At 41.7% G+C, this 25025-nt stretch overlaps 3 protein-coding genes across 4 annotated transcripts; 2 read left to right on the top strand and 1 right to left on the bottom strand.

Moving 5' to 3' along the window:
- Positions 1-10529: 10529 nt before the first annotated feature.
- On the bottom strand, positions 10530-14600 carry LOC306927261 (mitochondrial adenyl nucleotide antiporter SLC25A24-like; the record flags this gene model as incomplete). The annotated part of the gene is made up of 3 exons (XM_079506970.1): positions 10530-11262; positions 13834-13984; positions 14427-14600. 3 exons carry the CDS (start codon positions 14598-14600, stop codon positions 11081-11083), a joined length of 507 nt encoding a protein of 168 aa, XP_079363096.1. The 3' UTR covers positions 10530-11080.
- Positions 14601-18019: 3419 nt separating this feature from the next.
- Positions 18020-21536, top strand: LOC306926996 (transmembrane 4 L6 family member 4-like). The gene is made up of 4 exons (XM_079506566.1): positions 18020-18100; positions 19498-19643; positions 20297-20477; positions 20805-21536. Exons 2-4 carry the CDS (start codon positions 19498-19500, stop codon positions 20820-20822), a joined length of 345 nt encoding a protein of 114 aa, XP_079362692.1. The 5' UTR covers positions 18020-18100; the 3' UTR covers positions 20823-21536.
- A 328-nt stretch (positions 21537-21864) lies between these two features.
- LOC306926992 (transmembrane protein 69-like) lies at positions 21865-23969 on the top strand. Of its 2 annotated transcripts, none has more exons than XM_079506562.1 (3): positions 21865-21968; positions 22716-22765; positions 22912-23969. In XM_079506562.1, the coding sequence occupies exons 2-3, from the start codon at positions 22721-22723 to the stop codon at positions 23743-23745; spliced, it is 879 nt and encodes a 292-aa protein (XP_079362688.1). In that variant the 5' UTR covers positions 21865-21968; positions 22716-22720; the 3' UTR covers positions 23746-23969. The 2 variants fall into 2 exon arrangements, with proteins under 2 accessions (XP_079362688.1, XP_079362687.1); XM_079506561.1 differs by having other exon boundaries at positions 21869-21973.
- The last annotated feature ends 1056 nt before the right edge of the window (positions 23970-25025 follow it).

Below are 25025 nucleotides of genomic sequence, written 5' to 3' on the forward strand. Positions count from 1 at the left end.
AATGCATCTACAAATTGTACAATTGTGCAATGTGATTGTGATGTCCATATCAAATAAATAAACATTGCTATGGAAAAACAGGGAGACCCCTGAATTGAACAAACACTATAGTAGTCCGGCAGCAGACAGGCTTCTTTTGTTTAAAGTGGGAAATGTGGTATATAGTATTTTTTATTGGCCTAAAATATTGTCTATATACACATACATTCACGAATCCACTTGCTGACCGGCTGTTAGTATTGGGCAATCTTTTTAATAGGGGTTTCTTGTGACCCTACCATTAACATCCTATGGCTGGCAAAAATGTCAAATTTTCCTTTTGCTTTAAGTAGCATGTGACATGTCAAACTAGTTTTTCATGATTCTGAATCCATTCCAAGCATTAGTTTTGCACAAAATACACTCCTAGGCCTAAAAGCAGCCATAGCCACTTGCCCAAATGTGCCCAAAATGTGTATTTTGTGCAAAACTAATGCTCGGAATGGAATGGTCACATGCTACTTAAAGCAAAAGGAAAGTTTGACATTTTTGCCTGCCATAGTAGGATGTTAATGGTAGGGTCACAAGAAACCCCTATAAAAGAAAAATCCCAATACTTCCAGCCGGTCAGCAAGTGGATTCATGGATGTATGTATATAGACAATATTTTAGGCCAATAAAAAAAGACTATACCAAATTTCCCACCCGTCCACCTCGGCTGCCGGACTATAGTATAGATCAGGGTTACCCAATTAACTTTCCTCAAGGGCCATATTTTGACTAGGGTACCAGGCTGGGGGCAGAGTCCGCACGCACGAGGTCTTGCCCTGAAAATTCATTTTCAGGGCAAGACCCCATTTGAAAAGGATGCCCAGTTTGACATGCATAGGCTACTGACCCCCATTTAATGCCATTTATATCTGGGACCTTCCAGGGGCCACAAGGGGGCGCTCCGCGGGCCACCTATTGGGGAACCCTGGTATAGATTGTTCAATAACGGGGTTCTCCGTGTTTCTCCAACACTTTAACAGAAAATATATTTCCAGATCGGAAGACCAATTTTATCCACTAGAAGAGAGAACCCATACAGCAAGGTTACCCAATTAATTTTCCTCAAGGGCCATATTTTGACTAGGGTACCAGGCTGGGGGCCGAGTCCGCACGCACAAGGTCTTGCCCTGAAAATTCATTTTCAGGGCAAGACCCCATTTGAAAAGGATGCCCAGTTTGACATGCATAGGCTACTGACCCCCATTTAATGCCATTTATATCTGGGACCTTCCAGGGGCCACAAGGGGGCGCTCCGCAGGCCACCTATTGGGGAACCCTGGTATAGATTGTTCAATAACGGGGTTCTCCGTGTTTCTCCAACACTTTAACAGAAAATATATTTCCAGATCGGAAGACCAATTTTATCCACTAGAAGAGAGAACCCATACAGCATAGAACAAGAGAAAAGAAAACAGAATTGGAACTATAACATTTAAGCTGAAACATTCTTTGTTGGGTTCTCTCTCCTGATTGGCTGAAATTTGCAACCCACCTGAAAATGTATTTTATGAAACGGAGATAGAGCTGCCTAGTCTGTTGCACTCGCTTGAAACTCCCAATGCAAAGCATTGTTTTTAAAACTAGTGTAGTTCACAAATCAACATCATTAGAAAATGACAAAGTTAGATAAAGGCCCAGCGTCTGCAATATTCCCGAAGAGCGGGTCCATGGTGACTTTAGCCTGCCTTTCAATGAACCTGACTAAGTCCGAGAACTTGGCTCGTCCCCGCCCTCTCTCTTGGAGGTCGAAAGCAGCACCTCTCCATCTCTCACGGAGTTTGTAAGGGAGCTTTGAGATGATGGCTCTCATGTTAGCAGGGTTGTCCATCTCATCCATGTATTCAATGTCCTCCATGGCATTGCGACATGACACAAGGAACAGTGAGAAAGAGTGCAGTGATTTGCCATCTTCTGACTTTATTGAAGGCCACTGGAATGCCTTCTCCATGTAAGCAGTGGCGATCTTTAACTCATTTCCATAATGTTCTGTGAGTAGCTTCATTGCCTCTTTGAAACCACGCGTAGATGTCATATGTTGACAGCTCCTGATGAGATCTCTCGGCTCTCCCAAAGTATATTGTTCTAGGTAGTAGAGTTTGTCTGCATCGTTCTGTGTCTTTGATTCAATTGCGTGTTCAAACGCTCTCATAAAGGATCTGTATTGGAGTGGGTCGCCATGGAACACTGGGATGTTCACTTGAGGAAGATGAGAAATCGGTTGTTGCCTTGCAAGCATCTCCGTAATGTCGTTCTGCCTCTGCATCACTTTAACTATGTTCCCCATACCATCCTCTTGTTGCTGCTCACCATAGGCGTACTCCTGCCTTGGTGGCTGATCCTGATATCTCACAGACCTGACATCAGCAAAGCCAGGTATATACTGTGGTACTGAGCCCGTCGTCTTGCGTCTGACATCGGCGGCGTGTGGCAATGAGCCCATCTGCCTTTGTGGGTGAGTAGGAGCCGAAGTAGCGCCCTCTTCAGGCTTCACCCGTCGTGGCAACGAGCCTGTGTTTCTTTGCTGCTGCACAGGAGAAAAAATAGCGCCCTCTTCAGGCTTCATCTGTCGTCGCATGTTGTGCTGTGGGGCTTCAAACTCTGAATAAACCTTGATTTTTGCAGTAGACTCTGCAATAGCGGTTTCCACTTCCAACTGTGCCATTTTAGCATTTAATTGTGCTTGTTGTAAATCCAATTCTTGTTGTTTCTGTATGGCAGCTGCCTTTGCGATTAATGCTGCTCTGTTGGCTTCTTCCCTTAAACGAGCTGAGGAAGCTGCTGAAGCACCGCTGTGCCGGGAAAGACCACTGACAGACCCATGTCCAGTACTGGATTTGTCTGTTTTGCGTTTTAATGTGGACACCACAGAGACACTGTCCATGGGGGTCACATCTTCGTCACATTCCTGTGCCGTCGTAAGCCGTCTTTGTTTGGCTTCCACTATCCATTCATTTGTCTTCTTAATAAAATCATGGAAGTAGTCTAGTTTTGGTTGAAACCATTGTTCTTGGTCTACATTTTGCTCTTCCTCATTAATTAAAGGCAGCACAACTTTGTTTGCTTCAATGAAACCTTCAAGGATTTGTTGTAGGTTTACCAAAAGTACATCTTCAATTTCCTCCACATTGCAATCATGTTCCATAAACATTTCAATTTCCTTCTCCTTTGCAGTAAATACTCTGAGCTTGTATCTCCTTGCATTCATGAGCCTGTGCAGTTTGTCTTCTAAGGCCTTAGGGGTAGGCTTTGGTTCCCTCTTATGGCCAGGGTCGAACACTGCACCCTCTGATTGCATCGTGCTCTCGTCTTCCATAATGACGTCACCAGCTTTACGTGAAACCGAGCTACTTATGACAGTTTTCCACAAAATCGAATATAATCTTCAATTAAACAGTCACAAGTTCCACAAAAAACGGTTTCAGGCTTGCTGCTTGGTGCATATGTTGCTCAGAAGGCACTTTCTAGCGTTTTCCATTCATGTGGAAACATTTTGACTAATGTAGTGGCATTTGTTTTCCAAAAATAATAATAATATTTCCACTTCTTTCCAAAGCCACGTTCACCAGTTTGAAGCAGGGTTTAGTGACACGTAACTACAGTGGGCACATAGTGTTTGCACATCCCAAGGGCATAAACTGGACCACGGTACTCACAGAACAGACTCCAGGCAGCGCAGATGAATAATGGAGTTTTAGTGAAGAAAAGCGGCAGTACAGAAAATGCATACAAACAAAAGTATAGTCCTTTCCTTAATTCTTTGCACAAAACACGAAATGTCTTCTGTTATCTTTCTTGGGTTCCAGTAACAGGAAAAATCACCCAATAGTTACGGTCAAAATGTTGTGTTCCAACGTGTCAAACTAGCGTCCGTCTTTTCTCTTTCTCAGTTGCATAAAACACACCAATTAACCTCCTCAGCTGCGCATAATAAACATTAAATTAAACTTTAGGGGGCGCTCTTTACCAACTGCAAAACAGCTATAGCTAAGCATGGAAAGCAGGTCAACAACATTATACATAAATGCACTAATAAGGCAAAAATGAAATAAAACACATGAATTACACATAGTAACCACTTTGGCTCTTACACTACATGTAGCTGACCCAAGACTGCAAAACAGTGAATCATACCCAATACTTATAGGCCTATTAATTAACTTTAATAGAGCGATTGCTTACTCCACTATACGTACAGGTATTCAAGCCTCAATTCTTACTGGGAAAAAATAAATAAATTAAAACCAGTGTTGGGCATTCTGATGGGCAAGTTAAGCAACATGTAGCTGACCCAACACTAAGTGCTCCAATGTAATTTCCTATTTTATGTCAGAACATGCATCAATAGCAATTTGTTGATAAATGTAACAGCACAAGCAGGATAAAAAAAAAAAGCACTTTAAAGTCTCCAGTTGCAAAACAAGCTTTCATCAATTCAGTATCGAGTTTCTGTATCACTCATCTGATGGGCAGTGGGCACCACTAACAAAATAAAAATCCAGCTACACAAAATGCCAAGTCGATCACAAGTTTGCCAGTAAATGCTTAAGACACCCAACCCTAAACAAGGAAATGGAAGTCTAATTGTTTTCTCCTTGATTTGCATTAACTAGAAATGTAATGCTAGGAGGAAAATAAAGGTAACAAAATGCAAGATGCGTCTACTGTATGTCACACCATTTACAGGCACACACCGATATCAGAGCAATGGTAGGTAAAATCACATAATACACACACACACACACTTGTAATAAAATACTGTTTTAATGTAAACACAAATATTTAGTGAACACAATTTGGAACGAAAGGCAAAATGGGATGGTGGGGGACGTCCACAGATATCTGACAACATAAATCTCAAGGCACATAAGAAAAGTGCAAAATATTTTCTAATTCTCTTCACAACAAAGGAAGCCCATCTTTTTAACCGGCGGCACTCAAGTGTAATCCAATCATGAAAGATCACAGGCCTCTCTGTTACACATTAAACATGATGACATTCAAAGTGTGAATACAATATTGCACTTTCTTCAGATGTAGATCTATGAATATATGAAACAACTCCCATAGGGAGTTAATTACTAGGACCCCGTTTATGAATATCTTTGGTAGACTGTATAGATCTGGAGGGAAATCAGACATTTAACATCTTGACGTTGGCTGTTTCCTGTGAAGTAAACTGGATATCAGATGTAGGGAGGAGGGATCTGTTTGCTTGTGGCTTGTTCCCCATCCGTTGACAGACTGAGCAAAGTAGGTGCCATGTGAATATGGCCACTTGCACAGTCATCATGGATTACTCTGCCTCTTACTTTTGAATGCCCAGGCTAGATCTCATGTTTTCATACACCACATAGCTAATGCTGACCGCTGGTATGACCTTCATGAAGTTGGGCAGGATGCCGCGGTAGAGTCCAAAGAACCCCTCCTTTTCTACAATCTTCTTCACCATCGTGGTCATGTTCACTTGCTCTGAGCCCTCAATAGATGCTGAGAAGGTAAGGAGTCAAAAGGTTAATGAACATACACGACAAACTGTCCAGATCTGAGGTAAATTCAGACTCATTCAATTAAAATATATGCAATTGAAGTACTTTTGTCCCACACCACTTACTGTCACAGTGAATTCAACTTTGTGTAATTGATATATTTTTTTAAATAACACAGGTGTTGAAAACTAGCACTCGCGATAATACACCAAGGCTTACAGTGTAAGCAATGCATCTACAAATTGTACAATTGTGCAATGTGATTGTGATGTCCATATCAAATAAATAAACATTGCTATGGAAAAACAGGGAGACCCCTGAATTGAACAAACACTATAGTAGTCCGGCAGCAGACAGGCTTCTTTTGTTTAAAGTGGGAAATGTGGTATATAGTATTTTTTATTGGCCTAAAATATTGTCTATATACACATACATTCACGAATCCACTTGCTGACCGGCTGTTAGTATTGGGCAATCTTTTTAATAGGGGTTTCTTGTGACCCTACCATTAACATCCTATGGCTGGCAAAAATGTCAAATTTTCCTTTTGCTTTAAGTAGCATGTGACATGTCAAACTAGTTTTTCATGATTCTGAATCCATTCCAAGCATTAGTTTTGCACAAAATACACTCCTAGGCCTAAAAGCAGCCATAGCCACTTGCCCAAATGTGCCCAAAATGTGTATTTTGTGCAAAACTAATGCTCGGAATGGAATGGTCACATGCTACTTAAAGCAAAAGGAAAGTTTGACATTTTTGCCTGCCATAGTAGGATGTTAATGGTAGGGTCACAAGAAACCCCTATAAAAGAAAAATCCCAATACTTCCAGCCGGTCAGCAAGTGGATTCATGGATGTATGTATATAGACAATATTTTAGGCCAATAAAAAAAGACTATACCAAATTTCCCACCCGTCCACCTCGGCTGCCGGACTATAGTATAGATCAGGGTTACCCAATTAACTTTCCTCAAGGGCCATATTTTGACTAGGGTACCAGGCTGGGGGCAGAGTCCGCACGCACGAGGTCTTGCCCTGAAAATTCATTTTCAGGGCAAGACCCCATTTGAAAAGGATGCCCAGTTTGACATGCATAGGCTACTGACCCCCATTTAATGCCATTTATATCTGGGACCTTCCAGGGGCCACAAGGGGGCGCTCCGCGGGCCACCTATTGGGGAACCCTGGTATAGATTGTTCAATAACGGGGTTCTCCGTGTTTCTCCAACACTTTAACAGAAAATATATTTCCAGATCGGAAGACCAATTTTATCCACTAGAAGAGAGAACCCATACAGCAAGGTTACCCAATTAATTTTCCTCAAGGGCCATATTTTGACTAGGGTACCAGGCTGGGGGCCGAGTCCGCACGCACAAGGTCTTGCCCTGAAAATTCATTTTCAGGGCAAGACCCCATTTGAAAAGGATGCCCAGTTTGACATGCATAGGCTACTGACCCCCATTTAATGCCATTTATATCTGGGACCTTCCAGGGGCCACAAGGGGGCGCTCCGCAGGCCACCTATTGGGGAACCCTGGTATAGATTGTTCAATAACGGGGTTCTCCGTGTTTCTCCAACACTTTAACAGAAAATATATTTCCAGATCGGAAGACCAATTTTATCCACTAGAAGAGAGAACCCATACAGCATAGAACAAGAGAAAAGAAAACAGAATTGGAACTATAACATTTAAGCTGAAACATTCTTTGTTGGGTTCTCTCTCCTGATTGGCTGAAATTTGCAACCCACCTGAAAATGTATTTTATGAAACGGAGATAGAGCTGCCTAGTCTGTTGCACTCGCTTGAAACTCCCAATGCAAAGCATTGTTTTTAAAACTAGTGTAGTTCACAAATCAACATCATTAGAAAATGACAAAGTTAGATAAAGGCCCAGCGTCTGCAATATTCCCGAAGAGCGGGTCCATGGTGACTTTAGCCTGCCTTTCAATGAACCTGACTAAGTCCGAGAACTTGGCTCGTCCCCGCCCTCTCTCTTGGAGGTCGAAAGCAGCACCTCTCCATCTCTCACGGAGTTTGTAAGGGAGCTTTGAGATGATGGCTCTCATGTTAGCAGGGTTGTCCATCTCATCCATGTATTCAATGTCCTCCATGGCATTGCGACATGACACAAGGAACAGTGAGAAAGAGTGCAGTGATTTGCCATCTTCTGACTTTATTGAAGGCCACTGGAATGCCTTCTCCATGTAAGCAGTGGCGATCTTTAACTCATTTCCATAATGTTCTGTGAGTAGCTTCATTGCCTCTTTGAAACCACGCGTAGATGTCATATGTTGACAGCTCCTGATGAGATCTCTCGGCTCTCCCAAAGTATATTGTTCTAGGTAGTAGAGTTTGTCTGCATCGTTCTGTGTCTTTGATTCAATTGCGTGTTCAAACGCTCTCATAAAGGATCTGTATTGGAGTGGGTCGCCATGGAACACTGGGATGTTCACTTGAGGAAGATGAGAAATCGGTTGTTGCCTTGCAAGCATCTCCGTAATGTCGTTCTGCCTCTGCATCACTTTAACTATGTTCCCCATACCATCCTCTTGTTGCTGCTCACCATAGGCGTACTCCTGCCTTGGTGGCTGATCCTGATATCTCACAGACCTGACATCAGCAAAGCCAGGTATATACTGTGGTACTGAGCCCGTCGTCTTGCGTCTGACATCGGCGGCGTGTGGCAATGAGCCCATCTGCCTTTGTGGGTGAGTAGGAGCCGAAGTAGCGCCCTCTTCAGGCTTCACCCGTCGTGGCAACGAGCCTGTGTTTCTTTGCTGCTGCACAGGAGAAAAAATAGCGCCCTCTTCAGGCTTCATCTGTCGTCGCATGTTGTGCTGTGGGGCTTCAAACTCTGAATAAACCTTGATTTTTGCAGTAGACTCTGCAATAGCGGTTTCCACTTCCAACTGTGCCATTTTAGCATTTAATTGTGCTTGTTGTAAATCCAATTCTTGTTGTTTCTGTATGGCAGCTGCCTTTGCGATTAATGCTGCTCTGTTGGCTTCTTCCCTTAAACGAGCTGAGGAAGCTGCTGAAGCACCGCTGTGCCGGGAAAGACCACTGACAGACCCATGTCCAGTACTGGATTTGTCTGTTTTGCGTTTTAATGTGGACACCACAGAGACACTGTCCATGGGGGTCACATCTTCGTCACATTCCTGTGCCGTCGTAAGCCGTCTTTGTTTGGCTTCCACTATCCATTCATTTGTCTTCTTAATAAAATCATGGAAGTAGTCTAGTTTTGGTTGAAACCATTGTTCTTGGTCTACATTTTGCTCTTCCTCATTAATTAAAGGCAGCACAACTTTGTTTGCTTCAATGAAACCTTCAAGGATTTGTTGTAGGTTTACCAAAAGTACATCTTCAATTTCCTCCACATTGCAATCATGTTCCATAAACATTTCAATTTCCTTCTCCTTTGCAGTAAATACTCTGAGCTTGTATCTCCTTGCATTCATGAGCCTGTGCAGTTTGTCTTCTAAGGCCTTAGGGGTAGGCTTTGGTTCCCTCTTATGGCCAGGGTCGAACACTGCACCCTCTGATTGCATCGTGCTCTCGTCTTCCATAATGACGTCACCAGCTTTACGTGAAACCGAGCTACTTATGACAGTTTTCCACAAAATCGAATATAATCTTCAATTAAACAGTCACAAGTTCCACAAAAAACGGTTTCAGGCTTGCTGCTTGGTGCATATGTTGCTCAGAAGGCACTTTCTAGCGTTTTCCATTCATGTGGAAACATTTTGACTAATGTAGTGGCATTTGTTTTCCAAAAATAATAATAATATTTCCACTTCTTTCCAAAGCCACGTTCACCAGTTTGAAGCAGGGTTTAGTGACACGTAACTACAGTGGGCACATAGTGTTTGCACATCCCAAGGGCATAAACTGGACCACGGTACTCACAGAACAGACTCCAGGCAGCGCAGATGAATAATGGAGTTTTAGTGAAGAAAAGCGGCAGTACAGAAAATGCATACAAACAAAAGTATAGTCCTTTCCTTAATTCTTTGCACAAAACACGAAATGTCTTCTGTTATCTTTCTTGGGTTCCAGTAACAGGAAAAATCACCCAATAGTTACGGTCAAAATGTTGTGTTCCAACGTGTCAAACTAGCGTCCGTCTTTTCTCTTTCTCAGTTGCATAAAACACACCAATTAACCTCCTCAGCTGCGCATAATAAACATTAAATTAAACTTTAGGGGGCGCTCTTTACCAACTGCAAAACAGCTATAGCTAAGCATGGAAAGCAGGTCAACAACATTATACATAAATGCACTAATAAGGCAAAAATGAAATAAAACACATGAATTACACATAGTAACCACTTTGGCTCTTACACTACATGTAGCTGACCCAAGACTGCAAAACAGTGAATCATACCCAATACTTATAGGCCTATTAATTAACTTTAATAGAGCGATTGCTTACTCCACTATACGTACAGGTATTCAAGCCTCAATTCTTACTGGGAAAAAATAAATAAATTAAAACCAGTGTTGGGCATTCTGATGGGCAAGTTAAGCAACATGTAGCTGACCCAACACTAAGTGCTCCAATGTAATTTCCTATTTTATGTCAGAACATGCATCAATAGCAATTTGTTGATAAATGTAACAGCACAAGCAGGATAAAAAAAAAAAGCACTTTAAAGTCTCCAGTTGCAAAACAAGCCTTCATCAATTCAGTATCGAGTTTCTGTATCACTCATCTGATGGGCAGTGGGCACCACTAACAAAATAAAAATCCAGCTACACAAAATGCCAAGTCGATCACAAGTTTGCCAGTAAATGCTTAAGACACCCAACCCTAAACAAGGAAATGGAAGTCTAATTGTTTTCTCCTTGATTTGCATTAACTAGAAATGTAATGCTAGGAGGAAAATAAAGGTAACAAAATGCAAGATGCGTCTACTGTATGTCACACCATTTACAGGCACACACCGATATCAGAGCAATGGTAGGTAAAATCACATAATACACACACACACACACACTTGTAATAAAATACTGTTTTAATGTAAACACAAATATTTAGTGAACACAATTTGGAACGAAAGGCAAATGGGATGGTGGGGGACGTCCACAGATATCTGACAACATAAATCTCAAGGCACATAAGAAAAGTGCAAAATATTTTCTAATTCTCTTCACAACAAAGGAAGCCCATCTTTTTAACCGGCGGCACTCAAGTGTAATCCAATCATGAAAGATCACAGGCCTCTCTGTTACACATTAAACATGATGACATTCAAAGTGTGAATACAATATTGCACTTTCTTCAGATGTAGATCTATGAATATATGAAACAACTCCCATAGGGAGTTAATTACTAGGACCCCGTTTATGAATATCTTTGGTAGACTGTATAGATCTGGAGGGAAATCAGACATTTAACATCTTGACGTTGGCTGTTTCCTGTGAAGTAAACTGGATATCAGATGTAGGGAGGAGGGATCTGTTTGCTTGTGGCTTGTTCCCCATCCGTTGACAGACTGAGCAAAGTAGGTGCCATGTGAATATGGCCACTTGCACAGTCATCATGGATTACTCTGCCTCTTACTTTTGAATGCCCAGGCTAGATCTCATGTTTTCATACACCACATAGCTAATGCTGACCGCTGGTATGACCTTCATGAAGTTGGGCAGGATGCCGCGGTAGAGTCCAAAGAACCCCTCCTTTTCTACAATCTTCTTCACCATCGTGGTCATGTTCACTTGCTCTGAGCCCTCAATAGATGCTGAGAAGGTAAGGAGTCAAAAGGTTAATGAACATACACGACAAACTGTCCAGATCTGAGGTAAATTCAGACTCATTAAATTAAAATATATGCAATTGAAGTACTTTTGTCCCACACCACTTACTGTCACAGTGAATTCAACTTTGTGTAATTGATATATGTTTTTAAATAACACAGGTGTTGAAAACTAGCACTCACGATAATACACCAAGGCTTACAGTGTAAGCAATGCATCTACAAATTGTACAATTGTGCAATGTGATGTCCATATCAAATAAATAAACATTGCTATGGAAAAACAGGGAGACCCCTGAATTGAACAAACACTATAGTAGTCCGGCAGCAGACAGGCTTCTTTTGTTTAAAGTGGGAAATGTGGTATATAGTATTTTTTATTGGCCTAAAATATTGTCTATATACACATACATTCACGAATCCACTTGCTGACCGGCTGTTAGTATTGGGCAATCTTTTTAATAGGGGTTTCTTGTGACCCTACCATTAACATCCTATGGCTGGCAAAAATGTCAAATTTTCCTTTTGCTTTAAGTAGCATGTGACATGTCAAACTAGTTTTTCATGATTCTAAATCCATTCCAAGCATTAGTTTTGCACAAAATACACTCCTAGGCCTAAAAGCAGCCATAGCCACTTGCCCAAATGTGCCCAAAATGTGTATTTTGTGCAAAACTAATGCTCGGAATGGAATGGTCACATGCTACTTAAAGCAAAAGGAAAGTTTGACATTTTTGCCTGCCATAGTAGGATGTTAATGGTAGGGTCACAAGAAACCCCTATAAAAGAAAAATCCCAATACTTCCAGCCGGTCAGCAAGTGGATTCATGGATGTATGTATATAGACAATATTTTAGGCCAATAAAAAAAGACTATACCAAATTTCCCACCCGTCCACCTCGGCTGCCGGACTATAGTATAGATCAGGGTTACCCAATTAACTTTCCTCAAGGGCCATATTTTGACTAGGGTACCAGGCTGGGGGCAGAGTCCGCACGCACGAGGTCTTGCCCTGAAAATTCATTTTCAGGGCAAGACCCCATTTGAAAAGGATGCCCAGTTTGACATGCATATGCTACTGACCCCCATTTAATGCCATTTATATCTGGGACCTTCCAGGGGCCACAAGGGGGCGCTCCGCGGGCCACCTATTGGGGAACCCTGGTATAGATTGTTCAATAACGGGGTTCTCCGTGTTTCTCCAACACTTTAACAGAAAATATATTTCCAGATCGGAAGACCAATTTTATCCACTAGAAGAGAGAACCCATACAGCAAGGTTACCCAATTCATTTTCCTCAAGGGCCATATTTTGACTAGGGTACCAGGCTGGGGGCCGAGTCCGCACGCACAAGGTCTTGCCCTGAAAATTCATTTTCAGGGCAAGACCCCATTTGAAAAGGATGCCCAGTTTGACATGCATAGGCTACTGACCCCCATTTAATGCCATTTATATCTGGGACCTTCCAGGGGCCACAAGGGGGCGCTCCGCAGGCCACCTATTGGGGAACCCTGGTATAGATTGTTCAATAACGGGGTTCTCCGTGTTTCTCCAACACTTTAACAGAAAATATATTTCCAGATCGGAAGACCAATTTTATCCACTAGAAGAGAGAACCCATACAGCATAGAACAAGAGAAAAGAAAACAGAATTGGAACTATAACATTTAAGCTGAAACATTCTTTGTTGGGTTCTCTCTCCTGATTGGCTGAAATTTGCAACCCACCTGAAAATTTATTTTATGAAACGGAGATAGAGCTGCCTAGTCTGTTGCACTCGCTTGAAACTCCCAATGCAAAGCATTGTTTTTAAAACTAGTGTAGTTCACAAATCAACATCATTAGAAAATGACAAAGTTAGATAAAATGTGGAAGACATTTCTTTCCACTATGTCCCATTCGAAGTGCATTGCCTTAAATGTAACAAGCATCACTATTCAAAAGAAAGGAAACTTGGAGAGACACTTTGGAACAGCACAATAGTGCGTTTATCAGGATGGCATTATAGCGAAAGAGAAACTATTAACAACTAGAGCAGTGCCTGGCCTACTTGGAACGATGCAAGTTAGAAATGCATGCTCCACCCAGTTATAATGTCTGCGTCCCTTTTATGGCCATATATGGAGTTCTTCACAGGCATGCCCAAATATGGAGTCTATGCAGATGTCAGAACCACATTGTGATGTCAGAACAGGCCAGCTCCATATATGGTGATATAGGGGTGATCAGGTGTGATTAATTGGCTAATTTGGGCCCTGTCCAGAGGCTGGACAGAGGCCTTTTGGTCCGACCGACTCAAAGCCGGGAACTGCAGTCCCTGTGGTGGAACGCGTGTGTCCAATTTGAAGTCGGTGGGGCGAACAGTTCTCGAGTTAGAAATAAATAATTACCATCAGAATATAGAGCTTTAACATTTTAACAAAAAATGTAAACAAAAAAATAACAAAGCACCTTTAATGTTGTACCTTTTACTTATAATCCAATATGACAGACCATTCAAATTGTAAACCGCATAGAAAGAACCCCAAGGTATCAGCCTGTGGTGGATGTCTTACCTGCAGCTTGCATCCTGGTGCGGATCAGAGCGAGAGGGTAGCTGGCCAGTTGGCCACAAGTGCTGGAGATGGTACCACAGGCCAGCAGCACCATAATCCCAGGGTTGCATGTGTCTTTGGCATAGCGGGACAGCCAGGCATTTTTTAAGCTCTAGAGATGGTAGGCAGAAAGAATTTTGGGAAATCAGATTATGCCCAAGTTATAGTAGTTGCAAGCCATATATACAGAATCAGTTGGAGAAATCAAAACTATAATACATGTGTAGGTGTGCGCACGTGCATGCGTGTGTTTACACAATATATAGTGTAACTACTATATCAATGAATTTATAAACATGAATGTATTAATGTTAAGACAAGTCTCTTGTTTTGTTTGTTTGTATGTTTCTGCTATTTGTTTTCCAATCTGTAACTTACTGGTTAAACATTCTTGAAATGCTTGTATGCCAAAAATCATAAACAGATGTTTTTAAAAAAAAAAGAAAAGACAAGGCTATGTTTTTTCTGGCTGTGAGTACGCACACAATACAGCAATATACAGTCTAACTACTTGTCATATATTTTATAATGTAGTATCCTTAGACATTGTGTACCTCATACACTGCCAGATCTATCCCAGCATATGGAATAATGCCTATAATATTTGGAATGTAGCCTTTGTAGAATGCCTTCACGCCTTCTTTCTTGAGGATTTTCTTTCCACAGTCAAACATTCCAGTGTACTGTCCAGTCTTCCCCAGAGTCAGCCTGGTTTTCATCACCTGCATAGACAAAAGATCATCATCACTGAGTATTTCTACTGTAGTTCTTCAGCCGGTTTATACTTGGATGTACAATAGTGTCGTGTGCTGAAAATAGAAGATCTATCTTTTCGGTGCACGATATCAGCATACGATGGTGTATAAATTATGCATTCTGGTTCCATGCAGGCATGGAAGAGCCTGCTCAGGGACTACAGATGAAATTTAGCCTATGGCTAACACTGGCCCATTTACATGGATTTGAAAAATGACGTGTTGATTAATGTACATTGTCCCTGTTAAATAAATAAATAAATAAAAATAAATTAATAAATGGTCCGCCAATCCCCACTTCTGCATTGGTGCATTGAAGCGCCCAACCCCAGTTCTTAGGCGGTTTAGTGTGGTCCATTGCTGGCGAGGTAGGTCATCTCCAGCTATGGCACCAGCTCCTGGTTCCCAGATGTACCGGTGCATGCGGGAGGGCCCGGCTGACTCCCACTCCTGCTTCCACGCTGCTGCAAGCCATGCATCTCTGGAGATGTCCTCAGGGATGGAGTTGAGCATCTCCTGTGCTGCCCTGTTGTAGGGGTGACGAGACCTGAGTCTGCTTGGAGGCGCTGGAGTTGTGGTGGTGCCATGCAGGATGTGCCAGTCCTGCTTTTGGGCTTTCCTGGCCAGGACGAGGGTGGCAGCCTCCCGTCGGAGGCCGGCCGGCTAATGCTGACCGCTGGTATGACCTTCATGAAGTTGGGCAGGATGCCGCGGTAGAGTCCAAAGAACCCCTCCTTTTCTACAATCTTCTTCACCATCGTGGTCATGTTCACTTGCTCTGAGCCCTCAATAGATGCTGAGAAGGTAAGGAGTCAAAAGGTTAATGAACATACACGACAAACTGTCCAGATCTGAGGTAAATTCAGACTCATTAAATTAAAATATATGCAATTGAAGTACTTTTGTCCCACACCACTTACTGTCACAGTGAATTCAACTTTGTGTAATTGATATATTTTTTTAAATAACACAGGTGTTGAAAACTAGCACTCGCGATAATACACCAAGGCTTACAGTGTAAGCAATGCATCTACAAATTGTACAATTGTGCAATGTGATGTCCATATCAAATAAATAAACATTGCTATGGAAAAACAGGGAGTGTTAGTTCTCCTTTAACCTTCTTAGTTTAGCTGAAAACCAAATGAGTTGTCCTTTAAACTATTTACTTAAATAAACACAAAATGAGCTTGTTACCCTTTAAACGTCTTAAACCTTTGTGAAAACAAAATTAATTATTTTAACCCTTTATCATGAAATACAAAAATGACTTAATTATGCCTTTAAACCCTTTAGTTTGGTAAAACACAAAATTGCAATCTTAATGCAAACACCTTTATATAAACCTTTAAACTCTGTTCACTTGCTTAAGTGAGTCATTTAAATTCTTCTTATACTATCCAGCAATGTAACAACTGCAAATACCAGCTCATTAGAAAGATCCCAAAAACGTGTAGGCTAAGCTCAATATGCAAGGTTAACACTAGCGCGTCGGAGCGGTCAGGCTGACCGATTTTGAAATTTTGAAGTGGATTTTCTTTGCCCATGAAGTCCTGAGAAAGTTCCCCTTGCATGACTTTTTCTAAATGTTCGATTCAAACCATCTCTGTTTTTTTTTTCATCTGAAACGTTTTGGAAATATGATTTTAGACATAATTCTACTAAAATGTCTGCTCTTTTTCGGTCCGTGGGACCGCTCTTAGAGCCCTCACCCTGGAGACGGGCATTGTTCAAGCTAATGTGTCATTTGCATTCCAACTAGCCTTCCACATGTAGGCAAACTTACATTACAAACTTACATAAACTAAATGTTGTTTTAGATGTTATATTTGTTATGCGGTTTGCAGAAATAACGATGTCTGACTTTATTTCTCGAAACGGAAAAAGAAATATGGTGTGTGGTATTGTTTCCACCAAGCGCATAGCTCAATAGATATAAATACATGTTGACTATACACGCCATCTTTAGCATAATTATGTTGGAATAATAAAGTTTATAGCATTGTGACTATGTCGCGCATATTCATTTCATATATCAGCGCATCAAAAATATGGTGAAATATGGTGTATTGACTGACTGGCGTATTGTTTCAACCAAACGCATAGCTCAATAGATATAAATCCATGTTGACTATACACGCCATCTTTATAGCATAATTATGTAAGGTGGCGATGATAAAAATGAATCAATTATCCTGGAATAATAAAGTTTATAGCATGGTCTGTTTGACCCGACCGACATTTCCTTGGAGCGAGAATGTTCGCCGATGCGCGAATCAGCGCGATGCCAAATAAAAATGACAGTGTTTGAAATCAGTCCAACCCGATAGACGTCCCGAACTTCTAAATGTTTTGTCAGTAAGAAGAACAGTTCTGTCCGTCCTTAGTCTGTAAACTTTTCTGCACGCGACCAGTGGAACTGATTTCCACGCATCACGGCTCTCTTTTTTTCTCTCCCCCTCTCTCTCTCTCCCTCTCTCGTGGAGAGGGAGAAAATATCCAAGTAACTGACGGTGAGGTATGCGGAAGTGCATTTTAGATAACGCTGTAGCACTATTTGTGGCGGTGATGCGTCACATGACTTGATCTATCCTATGGTGTATATATAAACCGTGCTGCTGCTACGGACCTTTCTGCTGGCACAATAAATCAAATATATATAAATGACATCGATCATAGGCGGCGGGTATGTAAGGCTAGGCCAGGCTTAGCCTTCCCAAAAATTATGCTGGGTATTTTTTAAATATATATAGGCTAATATGTGCGCAGCATTATATAGAAGGCTAGCCGATCCCAAACTCCCAACTCCTTTGTCTGTAGCCTAAACTTTTCTGATTTGCACGCACGCACAGCTCTTTCCTTTTTTTGGCACAATCAATCAAATATATATTAATTACATCGATGTTTCCCCCTCTATATAAAATGACAATATATAACTAATGTCGTATTTCGTCTGAGCAATGAATTCGTTGGAATGTAACATTTAGAAGACAATGGCAAGCCGTCAACGGGTGCAGAGAGAGGTGTGAAGATCATTAGACAGTGGGGGAGACAATGGCCAATCAAATAGCACGAAAAACACCGGTCAGCCTGACCGTTAGCCGTCATATTAGTAGTGCATTTTTTTCAGACATCCTAGTGTTAATAGATCTGAGTCCTTGTTGCAATTTCCAAGTTTAACCGCTTCCCACACCACCTTTAACTTGAGGATTGTGGTAGGGAACTTCTTGGCTGTCACTCGAAACGTTGCTCTTTCGACACAGTCTATCGCCGTTGCTTTGCACTGGCTATGCCGAGTTGCCGACACCTACTTTGTGGGCTTTGCATATCTGAAGGCTGGATCCTCTTGCGTTGTCACCCGCGGAGGTTGTCGTCTCTCCTACCCGCGTTGAGCAGTCGAGTTGGCGTCTCTCCTACCCGCGTTGAGCAGTCGAGTTCTCACTGTAGCTCTTCTCCCAACATTGACGACACAGGTCGGTTCTTTATAAACGGGCATTTATTTCGGGCATTCTTCTCATCCCTCAGTTGTTCCATCCATGCCGTGAGAACTATGTTCACACAAAAATACACATAAATCAATCAACAAAGTGCATCATAATACATAATATTGATTAAACAAATGAAAATACCAAACATGTAGAAATGCGCGATGCGCAGGTGAACGTGTCACATACAACACAACATCAAAGACTAATCTAAAATACCTCGTTGGCCGCTTGTTGTGAAAAGAGGTTCTTGAATCTTGAGTTGCTTAAAGTTCTTATAATGTCCTTTGACAGTCTGCTTTGGCTTCAGACGTCTTTCTTACTTTAACAGTTTGTGACACACTAAACTGCAAGTGTGCTGCTGCTTCCTTCATGCAGACCAGTGTCCGAGTGAGTGAGACAAAGTTTGTACCACCTGCCTGCAATGCCAGGCAATCATGCATCAATCAGTCAATCAAACATGGTCCAGTGTTGCTACTGACAGACAGGGAACTTGGTTCTGCCTCAAAGTTATCATCACATCATGTTTACATTCTTAACCTCATATGAAATCAATTATGAACCACATATTTATTGTATGCATCATGAAATTATTATGAATTATGCTTTATGAACTTATGACCATGAATTGTTGTATTTTAGTCCTTTTAAAGTAAGCATTTTAATAGCAGCAGTTACACTCTCTCTCTCTCTCTCTCTCACACACACACACACACACACACACACACACACACACACACACACACACACACACACACACACACACACACACACACACACACACACACACACACACCATCTTAGTGGCTCTAGTCTGTGTCCCCTCTGACATCTCTGTCTTTCAGTTACACTCACTCTGAGTTGGTATCGCCAAAATAATCTCAGCACATCCCCAAAAACAACTTTTTTACCAGCTGCTGTGTAAGCACAGCTGGTCTATGTTCTCTCTGCTTGGCTTTCACGCCCACTCGACCTATCCTTCTCAATGGCTGCTGTATTGACTACCTATCGTCCTGATTAGCTGCCTCGTCTCTAGGCAACCAGACACTTTTTGCCTCTAGCCGACCTTTCAGCCAATGGGATAGCATGCAGCCAGCAACAACCCACTAGTGTGTGTGTGTGTGTGTGTGTGTGTGTGTGTGACTGTGTGTGTGTGCAGCTGGTAAAATATGACATTTTGGGCTTGTTTTTTTTTGTCCTTCAAGAGTTCAAATGCAGGATTGTTTAATTGACTGACTTTCATGAGTAAAAGTTATCTTCTTCCCGTTTCTTCCTCGATCCTCATCTGTGTGTTCCTCTCTGTCACTTTCTCAACCTTGCTCTCTGTTCTTGTGTTTTACCGTTCTTTCCATTCCACCCACTTCCCTGCTGGTCTCTGTCTCCAGATGCTGAGCTCCATACTGTTTGCAGGTGTGGGTGTTTTGGGGGCAGGTTACTCTGTCATAATATCTGCCGTGGCTATCAACAAGGGACCAAAGTGTAACATTAATGCTACCACTCACGATGACTGGATCTACCCTTTCGTTGACAGGTGAGAGCTTTTTTCTTTTTTTTGTGAGAGCAGCCGTAGCTGAGTCCGTAGAGAGGCCATCTGGGAATCGGTATTTCGCTGGTTAGATCCTTGGCCCACCCACTTTGTGTCAAAGTGCCTCTGAGCAAGACACTCTCATCAGATCCACCTGAGCTAATTTCCTCTACCTCTACGGGGGTCAGAAAACTCCTTTCAAATCTGTATTTGATTTCCCCTTTACATTGTTTAAGATATTTTTGGGGCTTTTTGCCTTTATTGATAGATATACAGGAAACAGGGAGATAGATGGGGGGGAAGACATGCAGCAAATGTCGTCGGGATCGGGACTCGAACCTGCGACACACTGTCAGGCTGGATTACCAGCCTGGGTGCCTGGACTGCTAGGCCGACCCGGGCCTCCCCTTTACATTGTTAATAAGAATTGATTGATTGATTGATTGAATACTTTATTAATAGTTTGCAAAAAAGGGTACAGTGGTACATATGTATACAAAAGGTGCTAAAAGGATAACCCAAAAAAGTACAAATTGCATTGAGGTCCTGTGTATTCAATTCATCGAGACATTTAAAGACAAACAATAAGTATGTTGGTGTATAGTTGCTGTTGTGTTGGGAAACACCAACCATCCTGTCTTCTTGCTCTCTTTTTCCAGTAACTACCTATCTGACCACATCATTTGGTCAAAGTGTGTCGAACCAGTTGGTGTGGTGTCCTGGCATCTGTCTTTGTTCGCCGTACTGCTGGTCATGGGTTTGAGCCAGATGGTGCTATGTGCCGTCCAGGTGATAAACGGCCTGCTGGGAGCCCTGTGTGGGGACTGCTGCGGTGCAGGGGTCAGTATAATTTAGATTTACTTTAAATTATGTCCAAGCTTAGGTTGATTTGGTTTTATTTTTATCATGACAAAATGTATTTGGCACACCTTGAATGATGTTGAATGATGGCTGTGTTTAATATCAGTGAAGATAGTGACACATAATTAAGAAAATTTAAATATGATCTATCACTTGATTTTTAATACATTTGGGATGTAAAGTAATCCAAAATGCACTTAAAATAATCCAATGACACCCTTGGATTTGTTTTCTGTGAAAATAGCCGGTTATCACTTCTATTTTGAAAGTAATTTTTCAAAGCTGTCCATATTTTGTGTCTTTTAGAGTCCTGATGCAGCCTGAGCAATTCCTTCTACCACATGTTGGAAGGCTGGAGCTACTGTACATTTCGTCTTCCATTTATCCTGAAGTTAATTAGAAGATGGGACTTATTCCTCCTGCATCTCTTCTGTCCAAATATGTCTGTTGCAGTTAGCAAAGATTTATATGTTTTCTCATATGTATGCAGTAATACAATTTTAGATTGTACACATCAATTCACTGTATCTGACATTGTATATTTAATGATATGGTCTGGTTTGGGGTAATTGAATTAGGCTTTAAGTAGCACTAGCATGTGACAAACTATGGGTTATTCTGATTCTGAACCCATTCCAAGCATTATTTTTGCATGAAAAACACCCCTTGTGCTAAATTCGGCCATAGCCACTTGCCCAAATGTGATCATCTCATCACATTTGTGAAGACGGCTATGGCCGAGCATCTCTTGAGTCTGACCCAGGCCAGAGTTATAGGCCTATAAGGTCTGACCGCCCAAGTTAGTATGTACTAGTGTTGCATTACTGCCCCCTCGTGGACATTTGTGGATACTACACCAGTAGTATTCACAACAGTTCGTTGAATGCATTTTGCTCAATATTTACAATAGATTCACTGACTCACAGACAGTGCCAAACAAACAGCCAAGTAAACTATTACAGTATCTCTTATCATTTTCATTTAAAGCAAACAAGTAAAACTGTTTTTGGAGAAAGATCTGAAGGTACGTGTTCATTTGCATGTCCATGTCTACTCAACTCTAAATAAAATGTAACTTTGATTTGAGACGTGTGTCGTATGCTGTGTTGTTTACACTTTACAGTAGCAAAGCGATATGCGCATTAACAAGTCCATGATTCACTATGTCACTATTCACTATTCACTATGAGTAGCAGTAGCTACAAAATAAACTACATGTTTGATTGAATACTTACTGTATTACCAGTTTGTAAATTGTAACATAGTACAGCAGTGGTATTATACTGCTAAAGGAATTGGGGCTCTATGTGGAACGTTCCTTCAAGATTAAAGTTCCGAGCCCGCCCCGGATGACATTCATTGCGTACACGTTTACAGTTACAGACGGTATCCTAGCTTCAGGTTGACCCTGAAGAAAAATAGAAAATTACAAATGATCACGTTTTATGAGTGGTCCAACGTGACTTGAAAGTAAGGTAAGATTCAGAATATCACTTTGTGTTTGTTTGTTTTAGCAGACTATTTCTGTAATCTCCGTCCGATCGAGTCCGTCTCTTCAGTGCTGCAGCACTGACTTGAAGTTGCAAATATTTCTCCTTCTTTGTTGCTTCTAGATAAAACAACATAGATATATCATATATGGGATCCTTGCCGGATAAGAGTTGCCCTGGTCCGGTGCGTTAGAGAGACTCGCTAACGCACTGGACCAGGGCTAGGATAAAATATGCTTGGGAATTATACTGTGGTATTTGAGAGGGGATGCATACACACACACACACACACACACACACACACACACACACACACACACACACACACACACGTCTTTTGGTCTGTATAATGTATAATAAGAGCACTGTTTACCTATAATATGCTGTTTTCACTGTTGCTACACTTAAAATGTAAAAGTGTGATGTGAACCCATACATAGCTAGTAGTAGTTATGTATTTGGCAATGGCATACACACTGAGGTATGAAGTTTTTTTAAGTAAAATAAAAACACTGTTAAATTAAACTGCAATTAAAATGTTGCCTGTCATTTTATAATGGATGATTTACTTAAACGTCTGGGTTTCCGAGGCTACTGGAGTGGGCATGACCTTTGGGCAAGTAGAAGTTAGAAGAACATGACCTGTACTTGCCCGACGGGCAAGTGCCTCTGAGACCTTAGTGTCAACCCCTGAATGTGACATGTACGTGTTTACCTGTTTCCACAGATAAAATGCTTTCTGCTATAGTTAGAAGAAATGCTTTGACTGCTCCCAAGGTACGTGTGTTTAGCTCAGTTAAATGCTTGGATCATTCTAGGGCATGTTTAATCTTAGGCAACAAAATGTACATTTTCAGAATATCTTTTGTAAAGATGTTACCTGTCAAGTCATTAATTAAGTGTGTGTGTGTGTGTGTGTTTAGGTATGGAGGGCCAGTCCTCAACAAATGTCCTGGATACCTGCCTTGGAAAGAATTCCTGATGGTGTATCTAGTTCCCTGGCGCTCTGTTGGGCTTCATCAGCCAAACTTCCCTCTAGGATTAATGATGCTGGTTTAAAGACTCATAGTTTGGCTCATATCAGTTTATTGAGGCCTTCACCCTTCCAGAGCATCCAGACTCGTGCTGCTCCTGGTTCAGTGAGGCCTTCACCCTTCCAGAGCATCCAGACTCATGCTGCTCCTGGTTCAGTGAGGACACAGCCTTTCCACACTTCCGCAGTGTGGTGGAAGAAACGGCAGCAGCCAGAGCCTCCGCCCAGAGAGCTTGATCTTCTGCGTTATGACATGAGGGACATCTGGAAGAGCCCCAAACCAGCAATGTATCTGGGGCTCGCTGGGCTCATCCCCTTCATCGCCGCTCCTCTAATAATGGCCTCGACGGAGATCTACCTCCCGCAGTTGGCTTACGCACAGGTAGCGTATGGAGCGTCCATCCTTTCCTTCCTGGGCGGAGCACGCTGGGGATTTGCGCTTCCAGAGGGCAGCCCAGCGAAACGTGATTGGATTAACTTGGCCAATAGCGTGGTTCCTCCACTGCTGGCCTGGGTGGCTATGCTGCTCAGTGACAGTATCAGTCCAGCAATCATCACCGTAATCATGGGACTTGGAATTAGCTTACACTACGACCTCTCTCTGCTGCCAACGTACCCCAGTTGGTTCAAAGCATTGCACTCCATACTTACCATTGTGGCTTCTTTCTCCCTGATTAGCACACTTCTACTGAGTGGAATTTACCCAGAGAAGACTATTTTCTGAATTAGGCCATTTGTGCTCTTCGAAATGTACATTTTATAAGGGTGAAAGGGTGTGAACTTTGCGGTTGACTGTCAGACTCCAGTTGAAGATATTTGACAAACTATTTCTCCCACATCATATAAATGAACTGGAAATGTGAAGTTGGTGCCATTGAATCTGCCATGGAATCTGAATTAGAACAAGAAACCCTGATTAATACAATATAAACAATTATCCTTCTTTTCCCCCCTGGCTTCTCGATTTTATTGGCCTGAACATCTAGTATTGTAACTGAGCACATCCTTGTCATACGTGACAACGGTTCTTTTAATAGGACAAGAACAGGCATTACATAAGATCTTAATAGGAGTAATCAGTGCTTACGGTGTTAACTGCCTATCGTGAGATAGAGCTTCAACATAAGCTTGTACATGATGAATACATCACAGGATATGAGATCTACTCAAATCAAGCTATTATCATTTCTTTTTTGCAATATACATGTAATTGAGCAGTAATTATTCCAGTTTTGTCTTCTCTTGAGTAACAAAACAAAAGTAATGTGAAGTTTAACTACTGGTAACATTTTACATGTAAGGAAAAGGATGAATTCAGGAGAATATTTTGGATAGGCCCATCCCACATTATAAACTTGGGTTTCTGAGTGACTGAGATGCAAGCCTGAAGCCAAGGAGAAAGAATGTAGTTATTCAATAGCACTGTACTATTTTGCAAACTGTTAAGTAATCAATCAATCTTGTAGCTACTGAAATGTGCACGTCAATTTGAACAATGCTAAATCTGAAATGACGCGCTTTGGATAAAAGCGCTATATAAATGCACCATTTACAAACCAATCTAAGTGAATAATTATCAGTCAAATAAGTGTTGGGTCAGCTACATGTAGCTTAACTTGCCCAACACTGGTTTTAATTATTTATTTTATGTTTTGTCCCCAGTAACGGCCACGCTACACCAGGCTTTGTTTGTGTGTTGAATTTAGGTCCAGTCCTATTTTAAAAAACGCACACGCGGGCCGCGCGTTTAGGGTAAACGCGCGGCCCGCGTTTTTTAAAATAGGACGACCTAAATTCAACGCACAAACGCGCGCGTTTTGTGCGCGAAAAGCCTGGTGTAGCGTGGCCGTCAGATTTGAGGCTTGAATACCTGCAGGTGTATAGTGGAGTAAGCAATAGGTCTATTTAAGTTCATTAAATAGGCCTATTAGCTATAATGCATTGTTATCTGCAGTGTTGGGCAAGTTAAGATACATGTAGCTGACCCAAGACTGCAAAACAGTG

This window comes from Electrona antarctica, assembly GCF_951216825.1.
Source record: "Electrona antarctica genome assembly, chromosome: 7".
NCBI lineage: Eukaryota > Metazoa > Chordata > Actinopteri > Myctophiformes > Myctophidae > Electrona > Electrona antarctica.

Bases quoted from the DNA above. Each gene is read 5' to 3' on its own strand.
- LOC306926996 (XM_079506566.1), top strand. From the start codon at position 19,498: ATGCTGAGCTCCATACTGTTTGCAGGTGTGGGTGTTTTGGGGGCAGGT. The intron at 19,644-20,296 runs GTGAGAGCTTTT...CTCTTTTTCCAG, and splicing joins ATCTACCCTTTCGTTGACAG to TAACTACCTATCTGACCACA.
- LOC306926992 (XM_079506562.1), top strand. From the start codon at position 22,721: ATGCTTTCTGCTATAGTTAGAAGAAATGCTTTGACTGCTCCCAAG. The intron at 22,766-22,911 runs GTACGTGTGTTT...GTGTGTGTTTAG, and splicing joins ATGCTTTGACTGCTCCCAAG to GTATGGAGGGCCAGTCCTCA.